The sequence below is a fragment of the Serinus canaria genome, chromosome 6 (assembly GCF_022539315.1).
Source record: "Serinus canaria isolate serCan28SL12 chromosome 6, serCan2020, whole genome shotgun sequence".
NCBI lineage: Eukaryota > Metazoa > Chordata > Aves > Passeriformes > Fringillidae > Serinus > Serinus canaria.
In genome coordinates this window covers 19124774-19147563 of record NC_066320.1, presented here as the reverse complement: position 1 = coordinate 19147563, position 22790 = coordinate 19124774, and the positions used below count along the sequence as shown (strand labels likewise).

Sequence of the window (22790 nt, the reverse complement as noted above, 5' to 3'; positions counted from 1 at the left end):
AGATTAACACCATTATTCTATGTATAATCTCTCTGGCAAAACACTGTCGCCTATTTCTGTCAACAAATGGTTTCTTTGCTTTGGCAGCTGAAAGAAATTTTAGTTGTGTAGGCAACAGAACGTGCCTTTATAAGTTGCAGAACCCGATTTTAAAAATATTTTGGATGGTAACTGCAGTTTTGAGAAGTTAAATTATATTCATTAACTAAATATTATTTTTAAACAAACTAAAAAGACTAATTATGTCTGCTGTGTGTAACACTCATAATCCAAAGGTTTACTATTTCACAGTACACCTTTTGAAAAGGTACTTGCAGACAGTTAGCTAAATAAAAGGTGTATACACATCCCATCCAGGTAAGGCACACTTTAAGAGCCCATTTTCTTTCTGAATTAAGGTGATGAGGTGTCTGTACTATCGGTCTGAAAGTCCATGAAACTGCCAGATAGCAAAGAAAATAAGATAAAGATGCAGGTGTAATATTTCTAGAAACCTCAGACCAAACAAATTTTGGAAAATCTGCAGGGAGAGGGGAAAAAAGATAGATGCCACAACATTTCATGCTGTAGTGTGCGATTGAGTTATATATAACTGTAGTCAACTTGTGAAAGTTTCTTTTTTATCTTAATAAATATGTCAGTGTTCTTTTTCAGATCATTGAGTTACATTACTAGTTAATGAATGATTATATTTTATTGTAAAATTTTACTGATTTCCCCCAAATTTGGCTATTACAAAAATTAAATAAATAAATAAGAAATATCTACTTAATATACTAGATTGTAATTGATTTTTTCAATTTGATTACGTGGATGAATGAGCCACATCACTCTTCACCTCTTCTGTTAGTGGAGGGTCAGATCCCTCATGGAGCAGGGAGATCGATCCCTCCTCACTGACTTGGCAGGGTAAATGCCAGGCTCAGGGCAGAGGTGGATGGGTGTGAGATCCCTGTGCTGGGAGCCACCTCCCTCCCTGGATCCGTGGCTGGGCACGTGTGTGTCCTGTGGGCAGGGTGTCGGTGCCTCTGACATGTGGTGTGCACAGGCTGTGCAAACAGGTTTTTATCATTTGACTGAGCACATGTGTGCTTGCTTTGTAGGGCTGGCTGCAGTGTCTGCCCTGTTGATGGATAGCTGTATTTTGTTTATATGTGGGAAAGGATGGGAATAAGACACAAGATGCTAATTGAAAAGAAACTGTCATGAAGCCATCAGCTTGCTTCTTCTGCACATCTAAGACTGGTGGGAAACAATCTCATGAAAATTGTCTTAGCACCTGTCCTGGTGACAGGTATGCTGACCTTTCCCTGTGTTAATTTTTAGTTTACACTTTGTAATTAAGAAGCACAGATCGTTGAAACAAATTATTAATGTTAATCAGTAAGTCAGCATGCAAGAATGCAAATAATCAAGTCTCCCCTTGTATACTAAATGAAGAGATTTCTTCCAGATTCTTGCTTTGATCACTAGACTCTTTTAAATAAGCAAACATTACTTAGTTGCTAAGCCACAGACTAAAGTTCATTAGTGTGTTATCACAAATATTGGAAAAGGACTACTAAACCAATATAAGATAGAGGACCTGTGCGTAGGCTGGAAGTAATGCAATGAACGTGACACCGGAACATTTTGAAAGAGGGTTCAGAGTGATTAAAACCATTTCTGTTTGCAAAACCCCGCCCACTCAGCGAGAAAAAGTGCCAACCCTGAGTTGATCTGTTTTTTTCTGCTACTGATATCTCTAAGGTTTTCTAGAAATGCAACAGATCTAATAGTATTATAAACAATTTTGTTCATATTCTGTATTTTAAATGTTGATGAGGTATATTGAAGTGGTTTTTTTTTTGGTTTTTTTTTAAGTCTAGTTGTTATCTTTAGAATGCTTTTTAACATAGATTGAAAGCCAGGATGACTTCTTACTTAAATATCCTTTCTGGGAGCCTGACCCAAAATCCTAACAAACAAGTTTTGGATAAGTAGATATTGCAGGTCGTTGAACTTCACAAGAAATCGTGTTCATTTGGAATTGTTTTATATTCAGTATGTTATCCTAAGCAAATGAACTAATAGTCCATGCTTTTGCCTTCTCCACAGATCTTCAGTACAGTGAAAGAAGAAGAGGAAGGAGCAGAAGATATTTGTGAATATATTCCCCATCTTCTGAGGAAGCTCCCAACATCTGTTACAGACTGTATATACAAAGGAGATGGTTTTTGTGTAAAACCATGTGTAACAGGTACTTACTGTCAATACCGTGCCACTTCGCAGAGGACTGCACTCTCTAACTACATAACTGGTGCTTTACTAGAAGCAACTACATCATTAGGAGCAAGAACTGGTCTTTTAAATATCTTCGGAGGATCAACTGGAAGAACAATGCTTAAAGGTAATGAAGATTTTCTTTTATCTCTGTCCATTGAAGTATAGAATGAGTTGCAAAATTATGAATACTGTGTAGTATTCTGTAGTTTATATACTCATCCATGAAGTGAACAGATAAGAAAGGGTTTATGTTTTCAAATACTTTCCTTTGCAGTCATTATGTGTCATAAGGAATAGCCATCTTAGTTTAATAAAGTAAAAATGCAACTAAACTGAAAAGATTTATATTACAAAACATTTCAGGTTTTTTTTTTTTTGTTCGAATCTTTTCTGCCTGCATCCAAATTTAATGCCTAAGCCATTGTTTTAGGGTGTTTCCATGTGTAGTATTTCTCATTTACCAAGTGCTCCTGCTCATGGGCTGACTTGGTTCAGAACTAGAGAAAGGAGTGTACGCTCTTCTTGGTTATTATTGTTGTCATTATACAGGTAGCTGTCAGCATAGCTCTGTATTGTGAAGCATGTACGCTTCATTTCTGATTTATATTTGGTCTTCTCTTGCATCCATCATCTTTGTAGTATTGGATCATTTCAAATAACATGGGTACTCTCTGTATGGAAAGTGCCTGTTGGAAAATGGATGTTGCATACTAAATGTCCATGCTGATCATCTTCATACATAATAATATCTTTAATGTGATTTTGTTTAGTCTGTTTTGGAAGCTAAAAAAAACTGTCTCGGTACAAATTCCGTGCTTTAAAATATGGTTTTGTATAGAACAGTACTTACCTTATCGATTAATTTTTAACTAATGCCCAGAATATTTCATGACTTACTCAAGCATTTGGAGATCTGTCATCATCTGATAATCCATAACAAAAGGATGTAGTATCTCCATCATACCATGGTAGAAGTGATACATGTGGATAATATGGCTTGCCCAAAATTTTACAGAAATATGACAAATAGCGCAGATACTGACTTAATTTCTAACAGACTAATAATGGTGTAGTTTATGCTCATATATGGCTGTCTTACCTTTTTCCCAAGAAGTGGCCCTTTCTTGTTTTAATTCTAGGTGAATCAAAGGGTAGAGAGAAGCACTAAAATATTCTAAGAATAACAGGTACAGATGGCAAATAAGAATAACAGGTACAGATGGCAAACTTGTAGCATGTGAATGAATCAGTAGTACCTTGAGCAACATTACTAAGCTTCACGTACCATTGTCTATGACAGATATGTACAGTGTAGCACCCAGTTTTGGTAGGGTTTTCCATTTTATTTTATTTGGTTTTTATTTGTTCTGGGAAGATGAGTGCTTTAGAAAAATAAACAGGGACAGTCCTGCGATAGCTTGGAAATCAGGATTAGAAGAACTGAGCCATGTGCTTCAGAGCTGAGTTCTGAAACTGAAGCAGCAGCAATAGTTAGCTCAGGCCCACCAAGCTGCTGGTACGGCTACATCTTTTTATGGAGCCTGAGCTAGTGAGTGCTCTTGTGTGCTCCGTGTACTCCACGTACCAGCACACTTTGCACTAGTTTGGGGCTATCTATGGTGACAGTATTATGTGTTGTATGTTGTTGGATTCTGAGCCAAAAAATGTAAGACATTAAAAAAAAAGTTTAAGATTTTGAACTCAGTTTGCAATTTTGCTTGATAGCCTGTGTAGAGACTAGAGACTGGATTTACTGTAGTGGTCTAGGCATGATTTACTGTGCTGGTCTCTGGTGAGGAAGAGGTGTGCTGCAGCTTTAGGATATTGAAATTTTCTGGATGTGGAAGCTTCCTGTTCATTTATATTGTGATGATGTATTATATCAGAGAAATTATAGGAATCCTCTCTAAAACTTTTGTATAGAGTGTTACCTGGTGATGTGACCAAGTCATTTGCATTAGCAAGGAACCCAACTGTATTCTGAATTCAGAGCTCTGGTCATCATTCATGGGTGTGTACCTTTTGAGAAATTGTCCTGTCTAGACAGATTGATCAGAAGGTTATTTTCATCTGTCCAGCATCATCTGTATTGCTGAATTTAACCTCAATAAGCTAACCTCATCTAAACCTGAGAAATTTTAATTCACATCAATAACTCTGTCATCAAATGCGATGGAGGATTTATCTCAGGATACAGAATGTCATGGGAACACTTCACTCAGTAGTTGTTTGCAGGCATTGAAAAGGGAATATATTGATCTTGTTGTGGTTTAATAGCTGCTGTTGTTTAACCCTGGTAGGCAGCACCTTGCTGCCACTCACTCCCCTAAATGAGATGGGAGAGAATCAGAAGGGTAACAGTGCAAAAATGCATTGAAAAATGCATTCACATATAATGACTTCTTGGGAAGACAGGCACTGTAACTCCAAATTGGTTGTCAGCTAAAGAGTAAATATTATTCCCTCTACATGATTTTCAAGACAGTTCTTAAAAAGCTTCCAAAGCAGAAGTAAATTTGTTTAATAGAACCAATCTATATCATGAAGTCTTGAAAAGATCTCAAGGGCTGCTGAATTTGTGTTTGGAGATCCTTTTCTGGACTAGACAGCATTCCACTACTTTCAAAATGTTTGCAATTTTTGGAGACAAAGTTCAGCAATCTCTTGCACAGTGTGTTTAAAAAGGAGCCCATTACTTTAATGGGGAGTTGTACTCATGATTCAAAAGGAGGACTTCTCAAAGAATTAATTCTTTCTTTAGTTAAGGCTTTTATGTAATATCTGCCCAGGAAACATTGATCCTGCAAACAGGAAGTCCCTAATGCTGGGATAGCCTCTTGGGCTTGTGTGTCCCTAGCAGCAAGCACTTCATCGTTCATTGTGTTCAGTACTTCAGGGGTTACTTAGTGACCTGAGCAATGAACCTTGCAGTCGCAAACAGTCCAGCTCCAGGGAATACTTTCTAAGGTTTTGCTTGGTAGCTAAGGACCTTAAATGCTCTGAGTCCCCAGGGCTAGGATGGTTTTGTGGGCAGATCAGCCACTGTTGTTAGTTCCACAGAAGGCTTCCAAACATACCAGACCTTCTAAGCCAGAATTCCCAGTCACGTGGATCTGAGACTGAGTTTTCAGAAACTCAAGTAGAGCCTGCTGTGTAGGAGAGTCATGTCTCAGGCCTGGAGCAGGGCTCCTGCAAGCCCCGCTCTCACATGGCTCACAGGGCTCTCAGGCTCCCGACAGAGGGGCTGCCGCTCCGCTCCCGCTAGCACAGGGATAGTCTGAGACTGGGCTCCCGGGAACCACGGATGCCTGGAGTTCCCACAGCTGCTCAGTGACATTCACATCCTTGTCAGCATCTTTGTTGCTACAGGGAACATAATTTTCACATATGAACACTGAAGACATTTAGGCTGCACTGTTTTAGTACCTCTGTATGTAACTCAGAGTTTCTGGTTAGTAAAAACTTTAAGTGTGTCTTTCAATGGGATTTGGACTAAAGCCAGGTCTTCTTTCCTGTAGAAAGGAAATCCTGCTTCTCAGCCTGTTCTGTTTCTTACAAATTGATTTTTACAGAAATTTGCTCATAGTTGTGAATGGGCCAGAACTTCCACTGGAATCATATTTGAAGGGCCAGTCATTGTCATAGTTCATATGGGGTTGACATTTTTATGCAGAAAGTGAAAAAAGTTGTGTCTTTCTTAAAGAAGGAACTAGAGTATGTGAAAAAGTCTGTACTTTACATTTGATAGAGTTATCATTTGAAAGAAACATGTACACTTCCCCCCTCCCCAATTTAGTTCTGTTTATAATCTAAGATAAAAGGAAGGAAGGTTAGAAAGAGGTGTCTGAAGATGGAGCAGACTGTGAACACATTTTGTATCAGTATTCTTTTTGCCTTAGAATCTTCTAAAATGGGTAAGTCTGATGCCACTCTCTGTGATATAAATCAGACTACATCTTCTAGAGAAAGCTTGGTAGGACTTGTTAGACAGACCATAGCAGGTTTTGATCAAGAACATGAGGAAAGTAATTTGTCATGAATGTGGAGGCAGACTGCATTGATCTTAGGAAAACCTGCTTCATTCATCCCACAGAATTTAGTGATCGCCCTTTTTTTGTAATCAGGCTTTGCCATCTGCAAGACTGCACAGCAAACAGGTGCCCAAGTCTCTCTGGCTTTTCCCACTGCTATTTCTTGTATCCTTTGCTCAAAGTGTATTGCTACAATATTGGAAAAATTCCAGGATCCCTGAAGTTGGGGCAGTTGTCTGATAGCTATATGTCAGAGTCATGGATGATAACAAGCTTGATGTACATAGATTTAGCATAATTTAGCTGGTGAGTTGTGTGTATGTGTTGGTGTATGTTTGTGCCCAAAGGTTAAGACCATATAGAATGAGAGATAAAGCCAAACGAGCTGAAATTGAGACCTGAAAAGACAAAATGTATATTAGGGTGACAGCCTCTGGTGAGATGCGTCAATGCGCTGTAGGAGAGGTAATCAGATACTGGAGACAGGTCAGTCTCTATGTAGATAGTGTGGCCTGAGGCAAGGGTGTCAGTCAGGAAACAAGGATTTAATGCCTGCTGAGTTGCCTCCAGGATGTAGGTTAGGAATAGCAGGAACAAGTGTAAGTCATCTGGTTAGGAACAGAAAGAAGAGTGACTTGGCAGGAAGCACAGATCAAGTCTGAGACATCAGGAATAAGGAGAAAGATTTTTGGAGGACAGCTGTAAGTCTAGGGACACGTGGGACCATCTGGAGCTGGCTACAGTGATTGTCCCTGCAAACTGGCAGAAGTGAAAGATCACTGAGGTCAGTCTCCTGGACCTGTCTCACCCTAGCTGCAGCCAGATTGGGCTGCAATCAAAGGGACACACAAAGGGTAGTGGGAGAATGACTTAATGAGGATCCTTGGAAACATTAATTTAGCAAAAAACTTCCTTCAATCCAACCTGTTTAATACATTATAGGCAAAAGATTTTAAATTCTGCCAGCATAGCTTGTCTTATCCTTACAGTCTTCTTTCCAGGGTCAGTAAGGCAAGATAGACACATAATTGAACCAGGCAGAAGATTGAAGTTAACCAGTGTATCATACTCCTGGTACATGTCTGTATGGATCTGGATATCCTAATCTGTGTACAGGGCTAAGCAATTAAGAAACAACTGAATATCAGCTGATTTTGCATAGATTTTGGTTCCAGTAATGTGGTTCCAATAACTGTGTGAGAGTTTGGGTACACTCTTGATCCTTTAACCTGTGTATCTGAGTCTCAGCTTATAGCAATATTTTTCTTGGGAGTCTATACCTGTTATTTCCACTGAAAGAAAAAAGAAAGAGTTAAAATACATAGAATGAGTCTGTGTTGTTAGAGGTTTGTTGTGAGGAAGGTAATAAAGGACATGCTGATGTCTGGGATGAATGCTGAGAGAGCAGAAGTTTGTGCAAAGTGATGTTAGTTTTAAAATCAAATTTATTATTTTTTTATGACAACTACTCTTCAGAAAAAAATGAAAAGGGTTTCTGAGTGCAGATAGTTCATCCCTGAACTCCTTATAATTGTTTATTATTTCAAAGGTCTGAACATTTGTTTGAATGGACCTTGTAAAAGTAATGTCCATGGGAACTTTTAAAGTGTAGAATGGAACTTTTTTGGTATGTTTATGTTAGCATGTCAATCATGAGCAGAAAACCCCAAGGACTCAAGCAACAAGATGACTCAAAAGTCATCTCTTGAAGCTTTGGTTTTAGGAAACAAACTAGAAGAGAAAATTCACTTTTGTAGGATAATGCTGTTCTATTTCTCCAGACAGAATTGTTTTGCTAAATTTCAAGAAATAATGTACAGTTTGCTTAGCAGTAAACTGTAACATTCAGGTTTTTTTCCTTTGGGCTTTCAGATAGTTGCTTTTATAACTAGAGAAAAATACTTTAGTAACTGACTCTATAATGATGAGAAATGCTTAATTTGATGGTTCATTTTATATATTTGTAGTGAGATAGCATTAATAGAATTTATATTTATAAATAAAATTAATTTTAAAGTTTTCTATTGCATTTCCATGTGCATCCTTATGTTTTCATATATTACATGATTTTTTTTGAAAATCTAAGTGTCCTAGTTTCCATCTGGAAGTTGGAAACAACACTAAATTGTCATTCTTCCAATTAAGAAAGAATATACTTGTGTTGTCAATGAAGAAATAATGGTGTGTTGGCCAGATCCCATGGTCATTCCTTCAGCAGAGACTTTTCAGACAAGACGTATATTCACCGTATAAACAAAGTGTCTCTGAGTGTACTGCTCGCATTCCAGCTCTGCACAGACCTCTCTCAGACTTCCTGGGGAAATGGAGAAAGCTTTCTTGTGGCAGTATATTGGTTTTCAGTCTTGTGTACTCTAGCAAATTTCATAACTAACTTTTCAGTGATGTAGTCCTGCTGCTTGTGAAAGTGATGTAAACTAGGGAAGGGTAAGGTTAGAATGAAGAAAAGAAGTGATGAAAGTGCCAGAGCCAGGTATTGACTATGGGATGAAGGCAGGGGTTTGGTTTCTACTTACTTTCTGAACATGGATGCAATCTGAGGGCTATGCTGTCTTTTTAATTCCCCCTATTTGTAATGTCTTCGAGCTTAATCACATTTCTGGAAGCCTCAGGGAGGTTTTCCTCTACTTTGCCTCTCAAATAAACTTTTTTGGAAGGTTGCCTAAGTCATAGCCCTTTGTCTCGTTAAAGTTAATGCTATTGCCTTTTACTAGGGTTGTTAGTGCAGCGAGCATAATAGTTGTAAAGGTAGGGCAATTGGTAATAAACACACATTGTGGTTTTTGTAATGCTTCAGATGAAGTTTCCTAAAACAAAAGTAATTCCATTTATTACTTTTGCCCTGTTTAAACAACATTGATATAAATATAACTTGTAGCCTGAGTGTAGGGTAACTTATTTCTTAATATATTTAAAGACAAAAATCCAGCAGAATTAAAATGGCTCTTGTTTATAACTCTGCTGTCAAAATCAAATGCTTTTAGACTTAGCAGGATGTATGCTCATCCTTAATTTCTAAACTTCCTTCCATTTGAATCCTAGTGTTTCAGCTTTTATCTGGGGAGGTGGGAAACCTGACCTTTCAGTGAGCCAGCCAAATGCATGTCTTCTTCATGGCTTACACAAGGCATGTCAGTTATGCATTTTGCCACAGTTTGTAGCTTTAAACTGAGCAGCTGTTGCCTCACTGTTAGTTTGGACAAGTGCAGCGTGGAGACTTTGTGGCACTGAAGTACCTGCTCTTCTGGCATTTTAGGAGGAATCTAAGATTCAATGGAAGGCACATTTGCTGGTAAGATTTGCTCTTCTGTGGCCCATAGTACAGATTTCTGATTACATACAGAGAGTTAAATCAAAGGGATAGTTTTATTTCCAGAGAAGTAACTTGGGTGACAGTCTTCTAATCTTATTTTAGATCTATAATGGCTGCATTTAATAATAGTGCTGTAAGGACACAAAGCTGTTTGTAGGTGGAAAATGAAGTAAGGATTTAATATAAGCAATATGAAATAATGTCTTAACTGTGTATTTTGTATTTCAGCTTGTTTGAAATGGAATGCAATATTTCAAGTAATTTAGGAAAATTACTTTGCATTTATTTGTTTCGCATTGCAACTATTTCAGTATTTAATAATGTTGTAGGACATTCCTTTGTTTCTTATTCTACAAAAAACAAGTGTCTGTTGCAAAATTGCTGGACAAAATATGAATTTCAGTACTTTAAAAAGTACTAGAAGAAGGTAAGTATTTTTTTCCTTAAGTATTTAAGTGACTCAAACATTACAAGTTCATAACATGTTTTTGAATACAAATGCACTGCTGCTTTTTCTTTAGTGAGCTTTTCTTCCTGGATCTTCAAAAGTTTATAACTTGCAAGCAGTTTTTGTTTCATGGTTGCTTAAGGGAGTTTATGTTTTTTTTTCCTTTCTGAATGACATGTATGCATTATTAGCATGTAATAGCAATGTTTTGGTCATAAAGAAACTCCTCCATTTGCTTGTTTTTTTCAAGTGGCATTTGTTACTTGAATGAAGGTTCGTAATATTTTACTCTGTGAAAGGAATATCCTTCATGTGCTAACTCTCCCATTGCCCTAACCTGGCTGTTAGCTAAAGGCTATGACAAGCATTCACCATTCGAAGTAATAGCACCCCATTGCAATAGGGAAATTGTCATGGTTGTCAACACCTTTATTCTCACCTCAGTGATTCAGACAGCACAGGAAAAAAAGGACCCTGATATCAAGTGTATCTGAATTAATTGCAAAGCAATGGTGGTTCTGATGTGCCTATTCAGTCAGTGATAACAACTCTGAGATAACTAGAAGTATTACAAGAAAGGGAGTGAAATTTATTTTAGTTAATTTCAACTCAGACCCTTCTGTTTGGCTATTTTGTAATGTTTTTAGCTTTGATTTGAGGCGGAATGGTGTAAGCATTTTTCTAAAAATTAGGCAGATATGAGGATTTTTCTTAGGGCATAATTGGTTTAGCTTTTATTTAAAAGGATTCATATTGACATAGTTTTAGAATGTTTAGGTATTTGCTTTTGCAATACTAGTTATGTATATAAAAGCATTGCTACATCTTTTAGTAATTCAGAAATAAGTAATTTGCCAGGAAGATTTATCAAATGCGAATTGAAAATGTTTCACAGCAACAGTAGATGGACTAGGATACAATTTGATGCTAAAAGTACCTTTAATTTTTTCTTGAGCTTAATTTTAGGGGCTTTGCACAACTCTACAGTAATTACATATATTTGTCTGAATTTCCCATGGACTTAGTGTGACAGATTTCATGCACACTTTCAGCTTTCTTTGTAAGTGTATGTCCTCTAGGAAAGGGATGGATCTGCTGCTGTTGCATTATGTCTCCTCTCTTTGCCCCCATCCATGGGCTGGAGTGGTGTCTCCTAAGAGCATTTATCTTTGCGGGGTGAAAAGAATTCTCAATCTGAAAAAGCTATTGCTTCAAATGCCTTTTATTATGTTACTGTTATCTTTAGAGAACATTTTATCTGGAGTCGTTCACCTGTATTTGCTTGTTTAAATTTAAATTGCAAAGCTCTGCAGAGAAACACAGCAAAATGATCCTGTGGAGGGCTGGGAGTTGGGCTGGATAATCCTTGTGGTTCTTTCCAGCTCAGCATGTTCTGTGATTCTGTGAAAAATTTCTTTAACATGGATGAAGTATCATAAATATTTGTAACTTAGTCTAAAAATGATTATACCATTTTTTCAAAAAACTGCTCTTCTTATTAATTTCTTGAAGTTTCAAGTTGGAATTCAGAAGAATTCCAATTGGAAATGTCATTCATCTTTGGGACTTGATTCTGAAAATTGCTACACCTAAAAAGAATACTTTTGCCATATTTGCTTAGAGGAGTTACTTCTGTTCTGGTGTTGGTGTAGGCACTTGGCTGATAAAATGTAATTAACATTTTAGGAACTTATTTGTGGTATTATACTTAAAAGCACCATGAAATAATTTTGTTACTATTTAAGTTGAAGTGCCTTAAATTTAAAAACAAAAAAGAACCTTAGAAGCAGAATTTTCTTCTAGGCTTTAGGTGTTCGTAATATGCAGTTCTGTAATTGCCATGAAGTAGAAGGAATCAAATTAAATCATATAGTTCATGTCTACCTCATAGGTATAGTATTTGAATATAAAACCTCCTAATAGCTTCTAACAAAACTTTTAAGTATGTATTGAGCACAAAAAAGAAGAGGTGCTGCTTCAGGTACTGGTTGTCTTGAAGATGGTGGTAGGATTTGCATACAAGGTCAGTGTTTGGGAGAGAAGTCTTCAGGTATTTTCCATAACCATATATAGAATGAATTTCTCTAAAAAAGACATCAAGAGGAAAAATGAAAATATATTTTGAATTCTTGTTTGCAAAAATAGAACTAGAACTGTGCCAGTAACTAGGATTTCTGTTTCATTCCAAATCACCAAAATATTATACTTTCTTTTGTTCAAAAGAAACAGATCCTTCAAAAACCAAAACTTTTCTTTGAACATCAAATATTGGAAAATATTCCAGAAAGCTTGTGAGGGAGAAAAAGGTTTAGTGATTGCATGTATGACGGTACATCAAATTTGAAAACAGGAGGGCACTAACAGCATGTTGTTTGGGAAAGTGAGAAAGCTCATAGAATTGCAAAGCCTGTTGTCAATGGAGACATTTAGCTGGTCTCCATTGAGAGATGTCATGACATGTCTCATGCCTGACATCCTTCTAAGTTGACTCTATTCTAAGCTCAGTAGTCAAAAGGCAACTGTGCTACTGTACAGCCTTCTGAAGAAGCCTGAGAACTATCATCCACATGCACAGCTTTTCCCAGTGGTCATTGACACTCCAAGGCAAAGAAGGGTGGCACTTCTACTGTGAGTTTGTCTGTCATAGAGGACTAACCATTTGTTCTTGTTATAAATTTTTTCTACTGGATTTAATTATTTCAAATCTGTTTTGTCTGTTAGAAGGTGCTTACATATCTGCTACAGTCAAGTCTCCTCTCAATTTCACTTTATTGAGCTTAAGTTACACATTTCTGATCTAAAATCTCTTTCTCTGGGTCTCACTAGTCATTCCTGGAATAATTTTATAGCCTCTTTGGATACTCTGTGGTTCTTAAAGAAATGCTGGAAAGATAACTGTGTTACTGGTGTCATCCATGATCTATGCAGGGGGACCTGGTTTTGCCAGCACCACCTCCTAAAAGTTCATAGAAAAAAATTGGTTTTAGGGTCCCATCTTATTTCTTCAGAGCTGTTTACCTTAGGAAAGCAAAAATCCTTTTCATAGAAAGGATTTGTAGTTAAAGCTTAATGACAAAGACACAATTCATTAAGGAGTCTTGTGACTGTTTAGAATGGCTTTTATGCAGCAAGTGAATTAATCCTGTGAAAGCCAAATGTAATAAATACTTCCATTTTTTACAAGATAGCTAGTTTCAGCAGTATAATATATAGAGCTATATACTCTGTTTGCTTGAACGCAATCTTCTTTAAATGTACCTGTTTTAATTTACTTCATGATGCCTAAATGACATAAACCAAACAAAGACAATTACAGAAAATAGTTGCTTATATAGTTGCTTATAGCAGAGTTTAGTCTAAGCAGAACTTTATCAATTTACTAGTGAAGTTATAGAAAAGCTTGCAAGGGTAAATAAGTACTTAGAGCATTTATATTTGAGGTAGGAAGAAGTAAGTAATATTGAGGCAAGTCATAGATGTTGAGATTGTTTAGATCTCTATTATGAAGTTAAGGTTGATTTAATACTTTGTGTAGTCTATTGTTATGCTTCTTCTGGCTTCCAGACATGTGCCTGCCCTGTTCTCTGCTGTCTGCTGTATTCCACTAATCCCCCTCTGGCTTAAACTCCTGTGTCGTAGAGCATTTTTCAGTTCTAAGGCTAAATCACACGGGCTTCTCCACTCTGTAGTTTAAAAACATGTGAAAGGAAGATTCAAAATCTTTGAAGCTTTGACTTTTTGGCAATTCTTGTTATTGTGATGAGGTTTTTTTCATTCAGCTGCATAATATTTTTGCTATCTCAGTACTACAGAACCTTTCTTGGACTTCAGAGTTTTATTAAGCATATCAGCATTTCTACTGGCAGCTGGTTTGGCCATGTCTGTACCGCATAGCACTCATGGCTCTCTCTGAAGTGGTGAGGTAGCCAATGATGCCATTGGTCCTTCAGTCCTTGGTATAGCCACTGAAAGTATGTGACTGCATTTGATGTGTTCTGTATGTTTGTGAAAGGACTTTGATTATATTGACCTGAGTTTTGCTGTGTATTTCTCTTTTCTGCTTTAAAATGCCTCTCAGCATCCTTTGAGTTGTGCTTCTGGCACAGCCTTTGTGATTCTAGAAACCTGGCTAAGAATAGCTGGCTAGTAGCAATGCTTTCTTAAAAGAAAAATTGCCATGATATAATACTTACATAACATCATGAACGTGACTTACTATGATGGGAAGTTGTAAATTCATGTTAATCCCTTATAAAAATAGTGTATGAATTTTCCTTAGCTTCCCATCAGATTCCTCATGAGAAAAATCAGCTTGTTAAGGATGCAGGCTGTTAAAATCCTTTTGAAAATTTTCTAAAAATTGGCATCATAAGGTGTTTGCATTGAAAGATACCTCTCAAAATCACCTTTTAAAATTTGGAAATTACATTCTAGAGTAAGGAATAGCTTCTTTAATTTAATTCTGTAAACTCGTTACAGAATCCTTTTCTTCATGCAGTAAATTTAGCAATGGTAACTGGACTTTGCCAAACAAGTATTGTACTATACCAGAAACTTGCATTCAAATTGCAAATAAGGAAAAAATGTGTGACTAAGAGGATTGTTGCTATTCTAGGTAGAGAGATTGGTTTTACTCTTCCTGAATTACGAGAGGAAGTAGTTTACAGAAGAAAAGAGCTGAATTACTTCCTTTCTGAAAAAAAAAAAAAAAAAAGAGGTAAACACTATGGCAATAATTTTACTTTATTCCTCTATAGTTACAGACTTCCCTTTTTTCCAGGCTGGCTTCCTCAGTTGTATTTTAACCCTACAGGAAAAATGCTAATTGGACATATTGTACATTTACAATACATATTCACCAATGAGCTTGAGAAAAGACTGTGTCTGGGGGAAGAGAAAAAGAAGATAAACTAGTACATGCTAAAATAAACAATAAACATGTATTAGAAAAGCCATCTGTGTTTTGCCTGCATGGACCCCTTTGCATATTGATTCATGTTGTTTTTCCTTCCTTTAAATTATCTGTTAAGTAACATACCTTTTGTCCTGAGAGCACTCAACCCAGGATACTTAGCCCGTAATACTGTATTTCTCAGAAATGGCTCTTAATAGTAGCTTTGCAGATAGTCCACTTTTAAATCCAACCACAAGGAAAAAATTTAAATAATATGTACAGTAGTAGTCCAAAATAGTTCAGTTGGAAGGGACCTACAGATCATCTATTCCAACTGCAGTAGTTAGCCTTAATTCTTTTAAACCTGAATTTAGGAGATTGCTTTTATCCAGGAATACACGTAAGGATTACGGCAAGGGCATCAGCTGTGATTTTACCTCTGTGTTTCTGTGCAGTGTAAACAGGACACAAATGATATTTTGTAGGCAGACACCTAAGGAGGAGTAGCACAGCTCTGGCTGTGTTGGGGTAGAGTGGAGGTACCTGACCCCTGTGACAGTGCTCTGCAGGACATGCGAGAAGAGCCATGGATTTGCTGCACAGCATTCCCAGTGGCTGCAGGTTACTGACTGGGTCATCATCAGTTAATGACATATTCATTTTCACATCTTAGACATCTCCCTCTCTTTTTGAGCAGTTTCAGTGAATACTTCTTTGGTATGTCTTAAAATACTTTTAAGCCATTTCTTTAATATGAAGTGTGAGTGCTGAATGGTTGTGAATTGTGAGTATTAGCTGTGCCCTTCACCCTCTTATGTAATCCATCAATTTATTTCCAGTTCATATTTTTTCTCCCTTTTTGGCATCTTTTTCAATTAATGTCCTTGGTTCCCTCATTTATTCTTGTGTGAGAGAACCTTTTCATATTTTCCTCTACATTGTGAATTTTGAACTAGGAGGTAGAATTACTGCAGTATTTCTTTTTAAGCAGCATAGAACTTGCTGTTCTTATTAACTCTTTGTTAAGTGTCTTTAGAAATTATGGTACTATGTTTAACAGGACTTTAAAAGTGTGTTAAAGTGTGTGAAAAGTGTTTTGTTCTTATTAGGTTCTTCCTGCTGTACACTGCTGACACAAAACTATTATCACAATAGTTTTGTGGTGTTCCATTACAATGCCTTAATAAATCGTGCAGTTTTCTCTGATGTGGCTTAGGGCATTTCTACGTGTATGTTTTTGTTTAAATACGGGTATATTTCCTGGATTTTGTTTTTGTTAGAAATCTAAAAATCTTGGATATCAAATTAAATTATACCTGCTACAATAAATGTCTTATTCACAAAATGTTCCCACTATCAGGGTATATAAATAAGATAAAAAGTTCCCTTTGCTGATCATAAAAAGACATTTTTTACATAGGTGCACAATCAAAAGTATCTGCTGTTAGTGGTTTTATTCTCTATCCATTTCCATAGTTACATAGAGGACAGGTCTCAAATAAACTAGTGTAGGAGCAGATTCTGTTTTGGGAAATACTGAAAGCAGGCCAGAATGATGAAAACTCTGAACTGATTGAGCATTTTTCAAGTGTATTCCAGTCTTTTAAAATTCTTTCACTGCTAAGCTTCAGGGCTTAAATCGGGAACATCTAATCAAGTGTTGTTTTTAGTGGATGTGGCTTGGATTAATTTTGTTCCAATAATCACTAAGAATAATAACCAAAACACCTTATGCAGCAGATTTGCCTGCCCTTTGGTCTATGTGGAAAATCTGGTAGCTTGTCTCATACACAGCTTGTCTTTCCTTTCAAGATTCAAAAGGCAAGAAAAATTAGTTGTAAGTGTTGCACACTTATCAGTTCTTACTTAATTTTCATGTTATTCTTTGACATGATTAGGTTCTCAGATTGACATTTAGTGTTCCTCTTGTATCCCTAACACCAATGGCAGTTGTAGTGTTTGCTTCACTTGGTATGACTCTGAAGCCAGGAAGGAAACTCTGAAGGAAACATTCTTATTATTTTTATCTTGAAGGAATATATATATATATATATATATATATATATATATATATATATATATATATATGTATGTATATGTATATGTATATATATTTGATGATTGTTTTCCAAATTGAAACAGTTTTCATTTGGATAGTTATTTGAACTTGGGCATTCCTGTGCAATAGTTGGAAAACTGGACCAGATGGAAGCAGACCATTCCTCTATCTCACCTATCCTTGAAGGGTCACTGTTGCATATAGTCTGGTCTTCAGGATAAGACCAAAGTGAGGAAGATGATGCTTTTTACAAAATGTATTTCTGAGGATCTTAAGGCCAAAAATGAGTTTAAATTTGTGCTTATAGTAATTTATAAAGTTGTGCAGCAAGGTGCAAACTTCAACAGATCATTAATTAAATGCAGGGATTGTTGATGTCAAAGTCCAGTCCACTCAGACTAGAAAAAATGCCGCAAGGTGAGGCATTTAAAATGCATCTGGCAGTTTAACAGTTATTTATTTATTTATATATGAATACTATATTTTTCTGCAGCTACAGTTTGTATAGTCTTTTAAAATTAAAAAGTTCCTAAAACAACAACAAAAAAGAAAATATAGAAAATCAGTATCATAAGCCCTTGCTTTAATGGGTACCTAACTTTATATACATCTTATTTTTAACATCTTTCTTTTCCATAGGTGTATGTATATATATTCTCAAATTACATTTTTGTTTGCATTTTCTCCCATACTCACTGATTTATAACAGAGTTCTTTCATTCTTAAAATTGAAAAGCTTCTGCATTACATAAATGGAAAAAAATAGAAGTAAGATTAATTTTTACTGTCTTGATTGAAATACGCAAATATTGGAGCCTGACTTGAGATTCTCGCACTCTGTCTAGTCACTGGATATTTCTCCATTGCAGCATTAACTGAAAGTTGTATGCATTTAAATTTAATTTTGAACAGCAGCTCCTGCTTTGATTTTGGACATGCTTTGTATCAGTTTTGGGAGGTGAGGTTAAACCTTGAGTTGTGCTTTAACTCAAGCAGTAACGAGTTCATTTTGCAGTGAGAATTATATGTTCTTTTTCTACAATACTCTTTTCTTCCAAAGTAAACTCATAAATCCTCCCTTTTGGCCATTTTGTTCTTATGGGCTGGAATTTATCTGGTAATTTACGTGTACATTTGTTTAGCATTTGAACTTAACATTCCATATGCTATGCTGTATTTATATCCAGATCTTAAAAGGTCTTGAATACAGATGCTGCGCAGAGAACCCTCCTGCTGGTGTGTGTTAAGTCAAAATCCTGTTAGTCTACCACTGTGACAGCCTTTAGGAGAAAGATTTAAGAAATGTATGTGAACGTGGAATATTTCTGAATCATTCAGGAGTTTTGCAGAGGAGGAGATTCATTAGATGGGATTTCATTGCAGGAAAAAATGAAAAACCCAAAACCACTTGAGCAGCAAGTGTGGTGGTGTCATAATAACCTCTTTCCAGCCTTTTCACAAATCTGTTACACTGTGGTATAAAGGTGTATATTTAGAAGATCAGTCATTATAGCCCAGAATTCCTTCAGCCAGCCTTCCTGGTGATAGCTGCCTCTGAAGCAATGAAATCTTGTGTCTGGTCTTGCACAGGGCATGCTGCTGCATGCCACAGCAAGACAGATGGTATCAAACAGCTTTTGAGAGCTAATTTTCAACCAGTCAACCAGACATTCACAGTCTATCTACCAAATTATAATTAAATCTTCTTCTGGCAGGTGTTCTGAAATCAAGATATAGTTTCATGAGTTACAGCAGTAGGTGAAGGTCCCCTAAAATAGCAGGTCTTAGGTGGCCCATTGCCATACATGTAGACTGGAAGCAATAAAGCTGCTTTCTGACTTAACCTGTACATGGTGGATCTCTTCAGACTTCTGGCAGCACTGCTGATTCATCTCTCCATAATACCTATGTCTGTGTTCAGCAAACCCTGTGTGGCACAGGGTGCCCTTTGTAGTTGAAGTATCCATTTGCTACCCTGTTAGCCTCAGGGTCATTTGTTACAGGTACTGCCTTCAAAGCCTGTTTTTGCAGATGCAGAAATGTTTACTGGCTGGGGTTAACACACAAAAACTATTGTTGTCAATATCAAAAAATTGATTCTTATGCAGATATTCTGCATCCATTGCTAGTTGTACTTTACTGAATGAGGATGCAGTCTCAGCTCTTTGCTAGCTGACCTGAAAATGGAAAGGAATTGGAAAATCAGCATCAAATTGGATAAATTTTGTCCTGAGATCTTCTGATTTTTCCAAGTCAAAATTAATGTTACACTGCTACTTGTTGCGTCTTTTTTCTTGGGAATTTACAGCCAGAAGAAAACCCAATGGATCTATTTATTTTGGACAAGTCTGTGATTGTGTTTGTCAGTCAGTACCAGCCAACCTGCTTACAGAGAGGAAATGGTTGGTTAAATGTGTTGACAATATATGGTAATTCAGAACAAGCAGCCAAGTTCTCCTGTACACTGCAAAATATTTCTCTGAATGACTCAGGCTAGTGGAGTGGTAAAACCTTGGATACACTTCCAGAAGTCTGAGCGGCAATGTGGCTGTAATTACACACAGCAGCGTAGCTGTACACTAGGGATGATGGGAGGCAGGCATGGCAGTTCAGGTGTGGTGAAATCATGGTGATGCTTTGAATTCCTTTCATGTATGATGTCAGTGCTCGTATTTCACAGAGATTTCACAGGATATTTTGAGTTGGAAGGGACCCAGAAGGATCATTGAGTCCAACTCTTAAGTGAATGGCCCATACAGGGATAGAACACATGGCTTTGGTGTTATTAGCACATGCTCCAGCCAACTGAGCTAATATCAGTAAATCTAGTCTAGAACCAGGATCTTCTAATCCAGCCATAAGCAGAGTTTAAATACATTTTCAAGCTCATACTTATGGGTAGGAACTTCTGAAAAATGTAAGGACCGCTATGTAGTTGTTAACTCAAAGTTAATATATTAAGAAATACTTAATTCTGATCATCTTTAAATCAACTTTACAATCTGAATGAATGTTTTGTTGTGCATAGGTTTTACGCTGTGAAAATGTTTACCCAACTTTTGTAGTTAAAGAAAAAAAATTCTCTCCCATGCATGTGCATATCAGCTGTCCTAATAATTATGTCACTTTTTTAGATACATTTGTTTCAAGTCAGAAATTATATAGGCAGGTTGTATCTCTTAACAATACAATACTTTCATGTTTTTTCCCCCTGGGATTTCACGTGATTGATGCTATAATTGCAAAATTTAAAAAGTGTGTTCAGAGTCTGGTTTTCAAAACTGAACTCTTCAGTTCCTAAAGCAAGAAGTGATTTTAGGAGTTACTATTGTTACAATCACTCCATATATTTCTTTTTGCTGAATTCCACTATTCAGTCAGTTAATGAGTTAGGATTTTGTGGTATTGCTATTACTATGACTGAATTAAACTCAAAGCAGGCTTTCTTGAACTAGCTGTGAAGTTTGCTGGTTTTATTCCAAACCTGAAAAGGATCCTGTGCCCTCAGAGTGTATCAGTAATCTTACTTGGTTTAATTAAAAAAAATAAATTTCTACAGACCCTAGCTCATCTTCTTTTCTTCAGTTTATCTCTGTGTGTTCTGCTTGCTGATGCCTAGGTCCTAAAGAACTCCAGTTTTATTTAGTGCAAGTACCCTGTAGAACAGAGCTCCCCTGCTAATAATAATTTCCAATGTGTGCTGACAGGCAGTTTTAAGAGGTAGCCCATATTGATAGATTTAAGTATATGGACAGAGAATCTGAGTGTCTTCTCATTTGATTACTTGACTCATAAGTAAATTTGAAGACGAAATAGATCTATTGATTTCAGTGGTTTCTACAGTGAAATTGAACTTGAATGTGATCCTGTTCTGTGTCAAGCTTCCCACTAAGTTAAATATCAGGCTCTTTAATACTGGAGTGAGTTGTTTGCAGTCAAAATTGATAATGGTGAATTAATGTTCATTAAGGAAGAGAGAGATATTTTTAATTAGATAGAAGAGAAACAGGAAATTAACAAAAGCTTATTGGTTTGGTTTTTACAGTATCAAGATATGTTGCATCCAAGGGACAGGAAAACAATGTTATCCCAGTTGTGCTGATCTGTACTGGAAGCTGGTGTTCAATTAAACTGCAGTATATTGCATAGGTGTCTGCTGCCTGGGGAGCTTTTATTGTATTTTTCCTCTTTTTTGAACAGAACAGTTCTACATTTTCTATATTGACAGTTGTTCATCTGGGGCTATTTCTTAATTTATTTTTACTGTGGTCAGTTTTTATTTTCTCGCTGTACGCATAATCCATATATTCTCCTAAAGCATATGAACAGTTTGCAGGATATCTGTAGCATAGCTTACTAAAAAGGCTTTTATTAGAATCTATTCATTACACACATTTTAATTATCAGCAGAGCAAAAGAATCCTCTTAAGATTTTTCTATATTTTCAGTTAGATTAGTGTAATGTCATAGAAGCAAAGTCTATTATCAAAAAACTATCTAAGTTAAAAGATCTTATAATAGGCTGAGTGGTTACTTTTATTCTTACAGCTACTGAAATCCATCTTTTGTTCTTGAGCGCCCTTTGTCATAGTCGCAAGATCTTTGCCAGTAGCCTTCTAGAGAGTGAGCATGTTGTTAGGGACTGTACTTTTCACTTTACTGCTTTAAAACTGTTTTTTGAATGTAGAGATAGAATACTTTTTTTTTTTAAATTAAATTAAATGTAGAAAGAAAAGAACCTAGAAGTAAAACTTAGACAGAAATCCAGTTATTGAATCTTTCCGTTCATCAAACTTTGTTGAAAATAGATTTTCGTATTCTAGGCAGGCTTGCTCTTTTTAGATGGCATTCATTTAAAAAATGCAGTGACTTCTCCCTGTCACTCTCTATTTTTCTCCCATTCTTAAAAAAATTATTCTTTTGTTAAAGAGACCTCTTTGTTCCCATGAGTATCAGCAAAGATTAAGTCGGTCCAGGAGTCCTTTGTTAAAGCTAAGAAGAGGTTATCTTGTTTTGATTAATAAAAGCAATACTTGCAGTGTTAAAGATTATCTGCTTCAGCTGTTTATCAGCAGGATAAGCAAAGCTATCCATTTCAGCTTTAGGCAACTTGCAAATGAATAGTCTGGGTATTCATTTTCTTGTAGTATTTTTAGCATTACCTTAATGTGATACAGCACAAAACCCACTAACATTTACTGCAGCAGCAGCTGCTAATTTTCGTGAGGATTGTATCTTGCCTTAACTGTAAAAAAAACTACTGTGATTTGGGTCTGAAAGCAGTTCCATTCTGCAAGTTACTCTTAAGGACCTGGCCATTCTTTGAAGTGCAGAAAGATACAATCTGTTTCCTGAAGAACACAAACTGACAACACAAAGCTGGAGGATTTGCGCATGAGACTGGATAAGGAGTTTTAGAGCAGAAGCAGATCCGTTCCTGGAGTGAAAAATGGTAGAAGTCTGAAGCATACACACACAAAAAGATGAAAAAATAGTCCAGGAAAAAAACACTAGCTTAATACAGGCAAAGAGACAGAAAATAGACTTTCATGCAGAGTGTAAATCATGGAAGGTGGTGAAGTTGAGAATAAGGATCCTGGATTTTCTGTGATAAAACACAGAAGACTGGAATGAGGAAAGATAAGATATCTGAATCTGGAGAGGTAAATTATGCCAACAACCAAGACTTGCAAAGATGTGAATTATGGAAGAATTAAATATTTTTAGGTGTAGAAAAAGTCAACACAAATAAATTATGCTAC

At 36.4% G+C, this 22790-nt stretch overlaps 1 protein-coding gene across 1 annotated transcript in view; it reads left to right on the top strand.

Annotated features, from left to right (window-relative positions):
• PLCE1 (phospholipase C epsilon 1) overlaps positions 1-22790 on the top strand; it is a 111753-nt gene that overhangs the window by 35861 nt on the left and 53102 nt on the right. The window contains exon 2 of the mRNA XM_018910783.3: positions 2098-2389. Coding sequence (XP_018766328.2) covers positions 2098-2389 — 292 coding nt within the window. The remainder of the gene's footprint in view (positions 1-2097; positions 2390-22790) is intronic.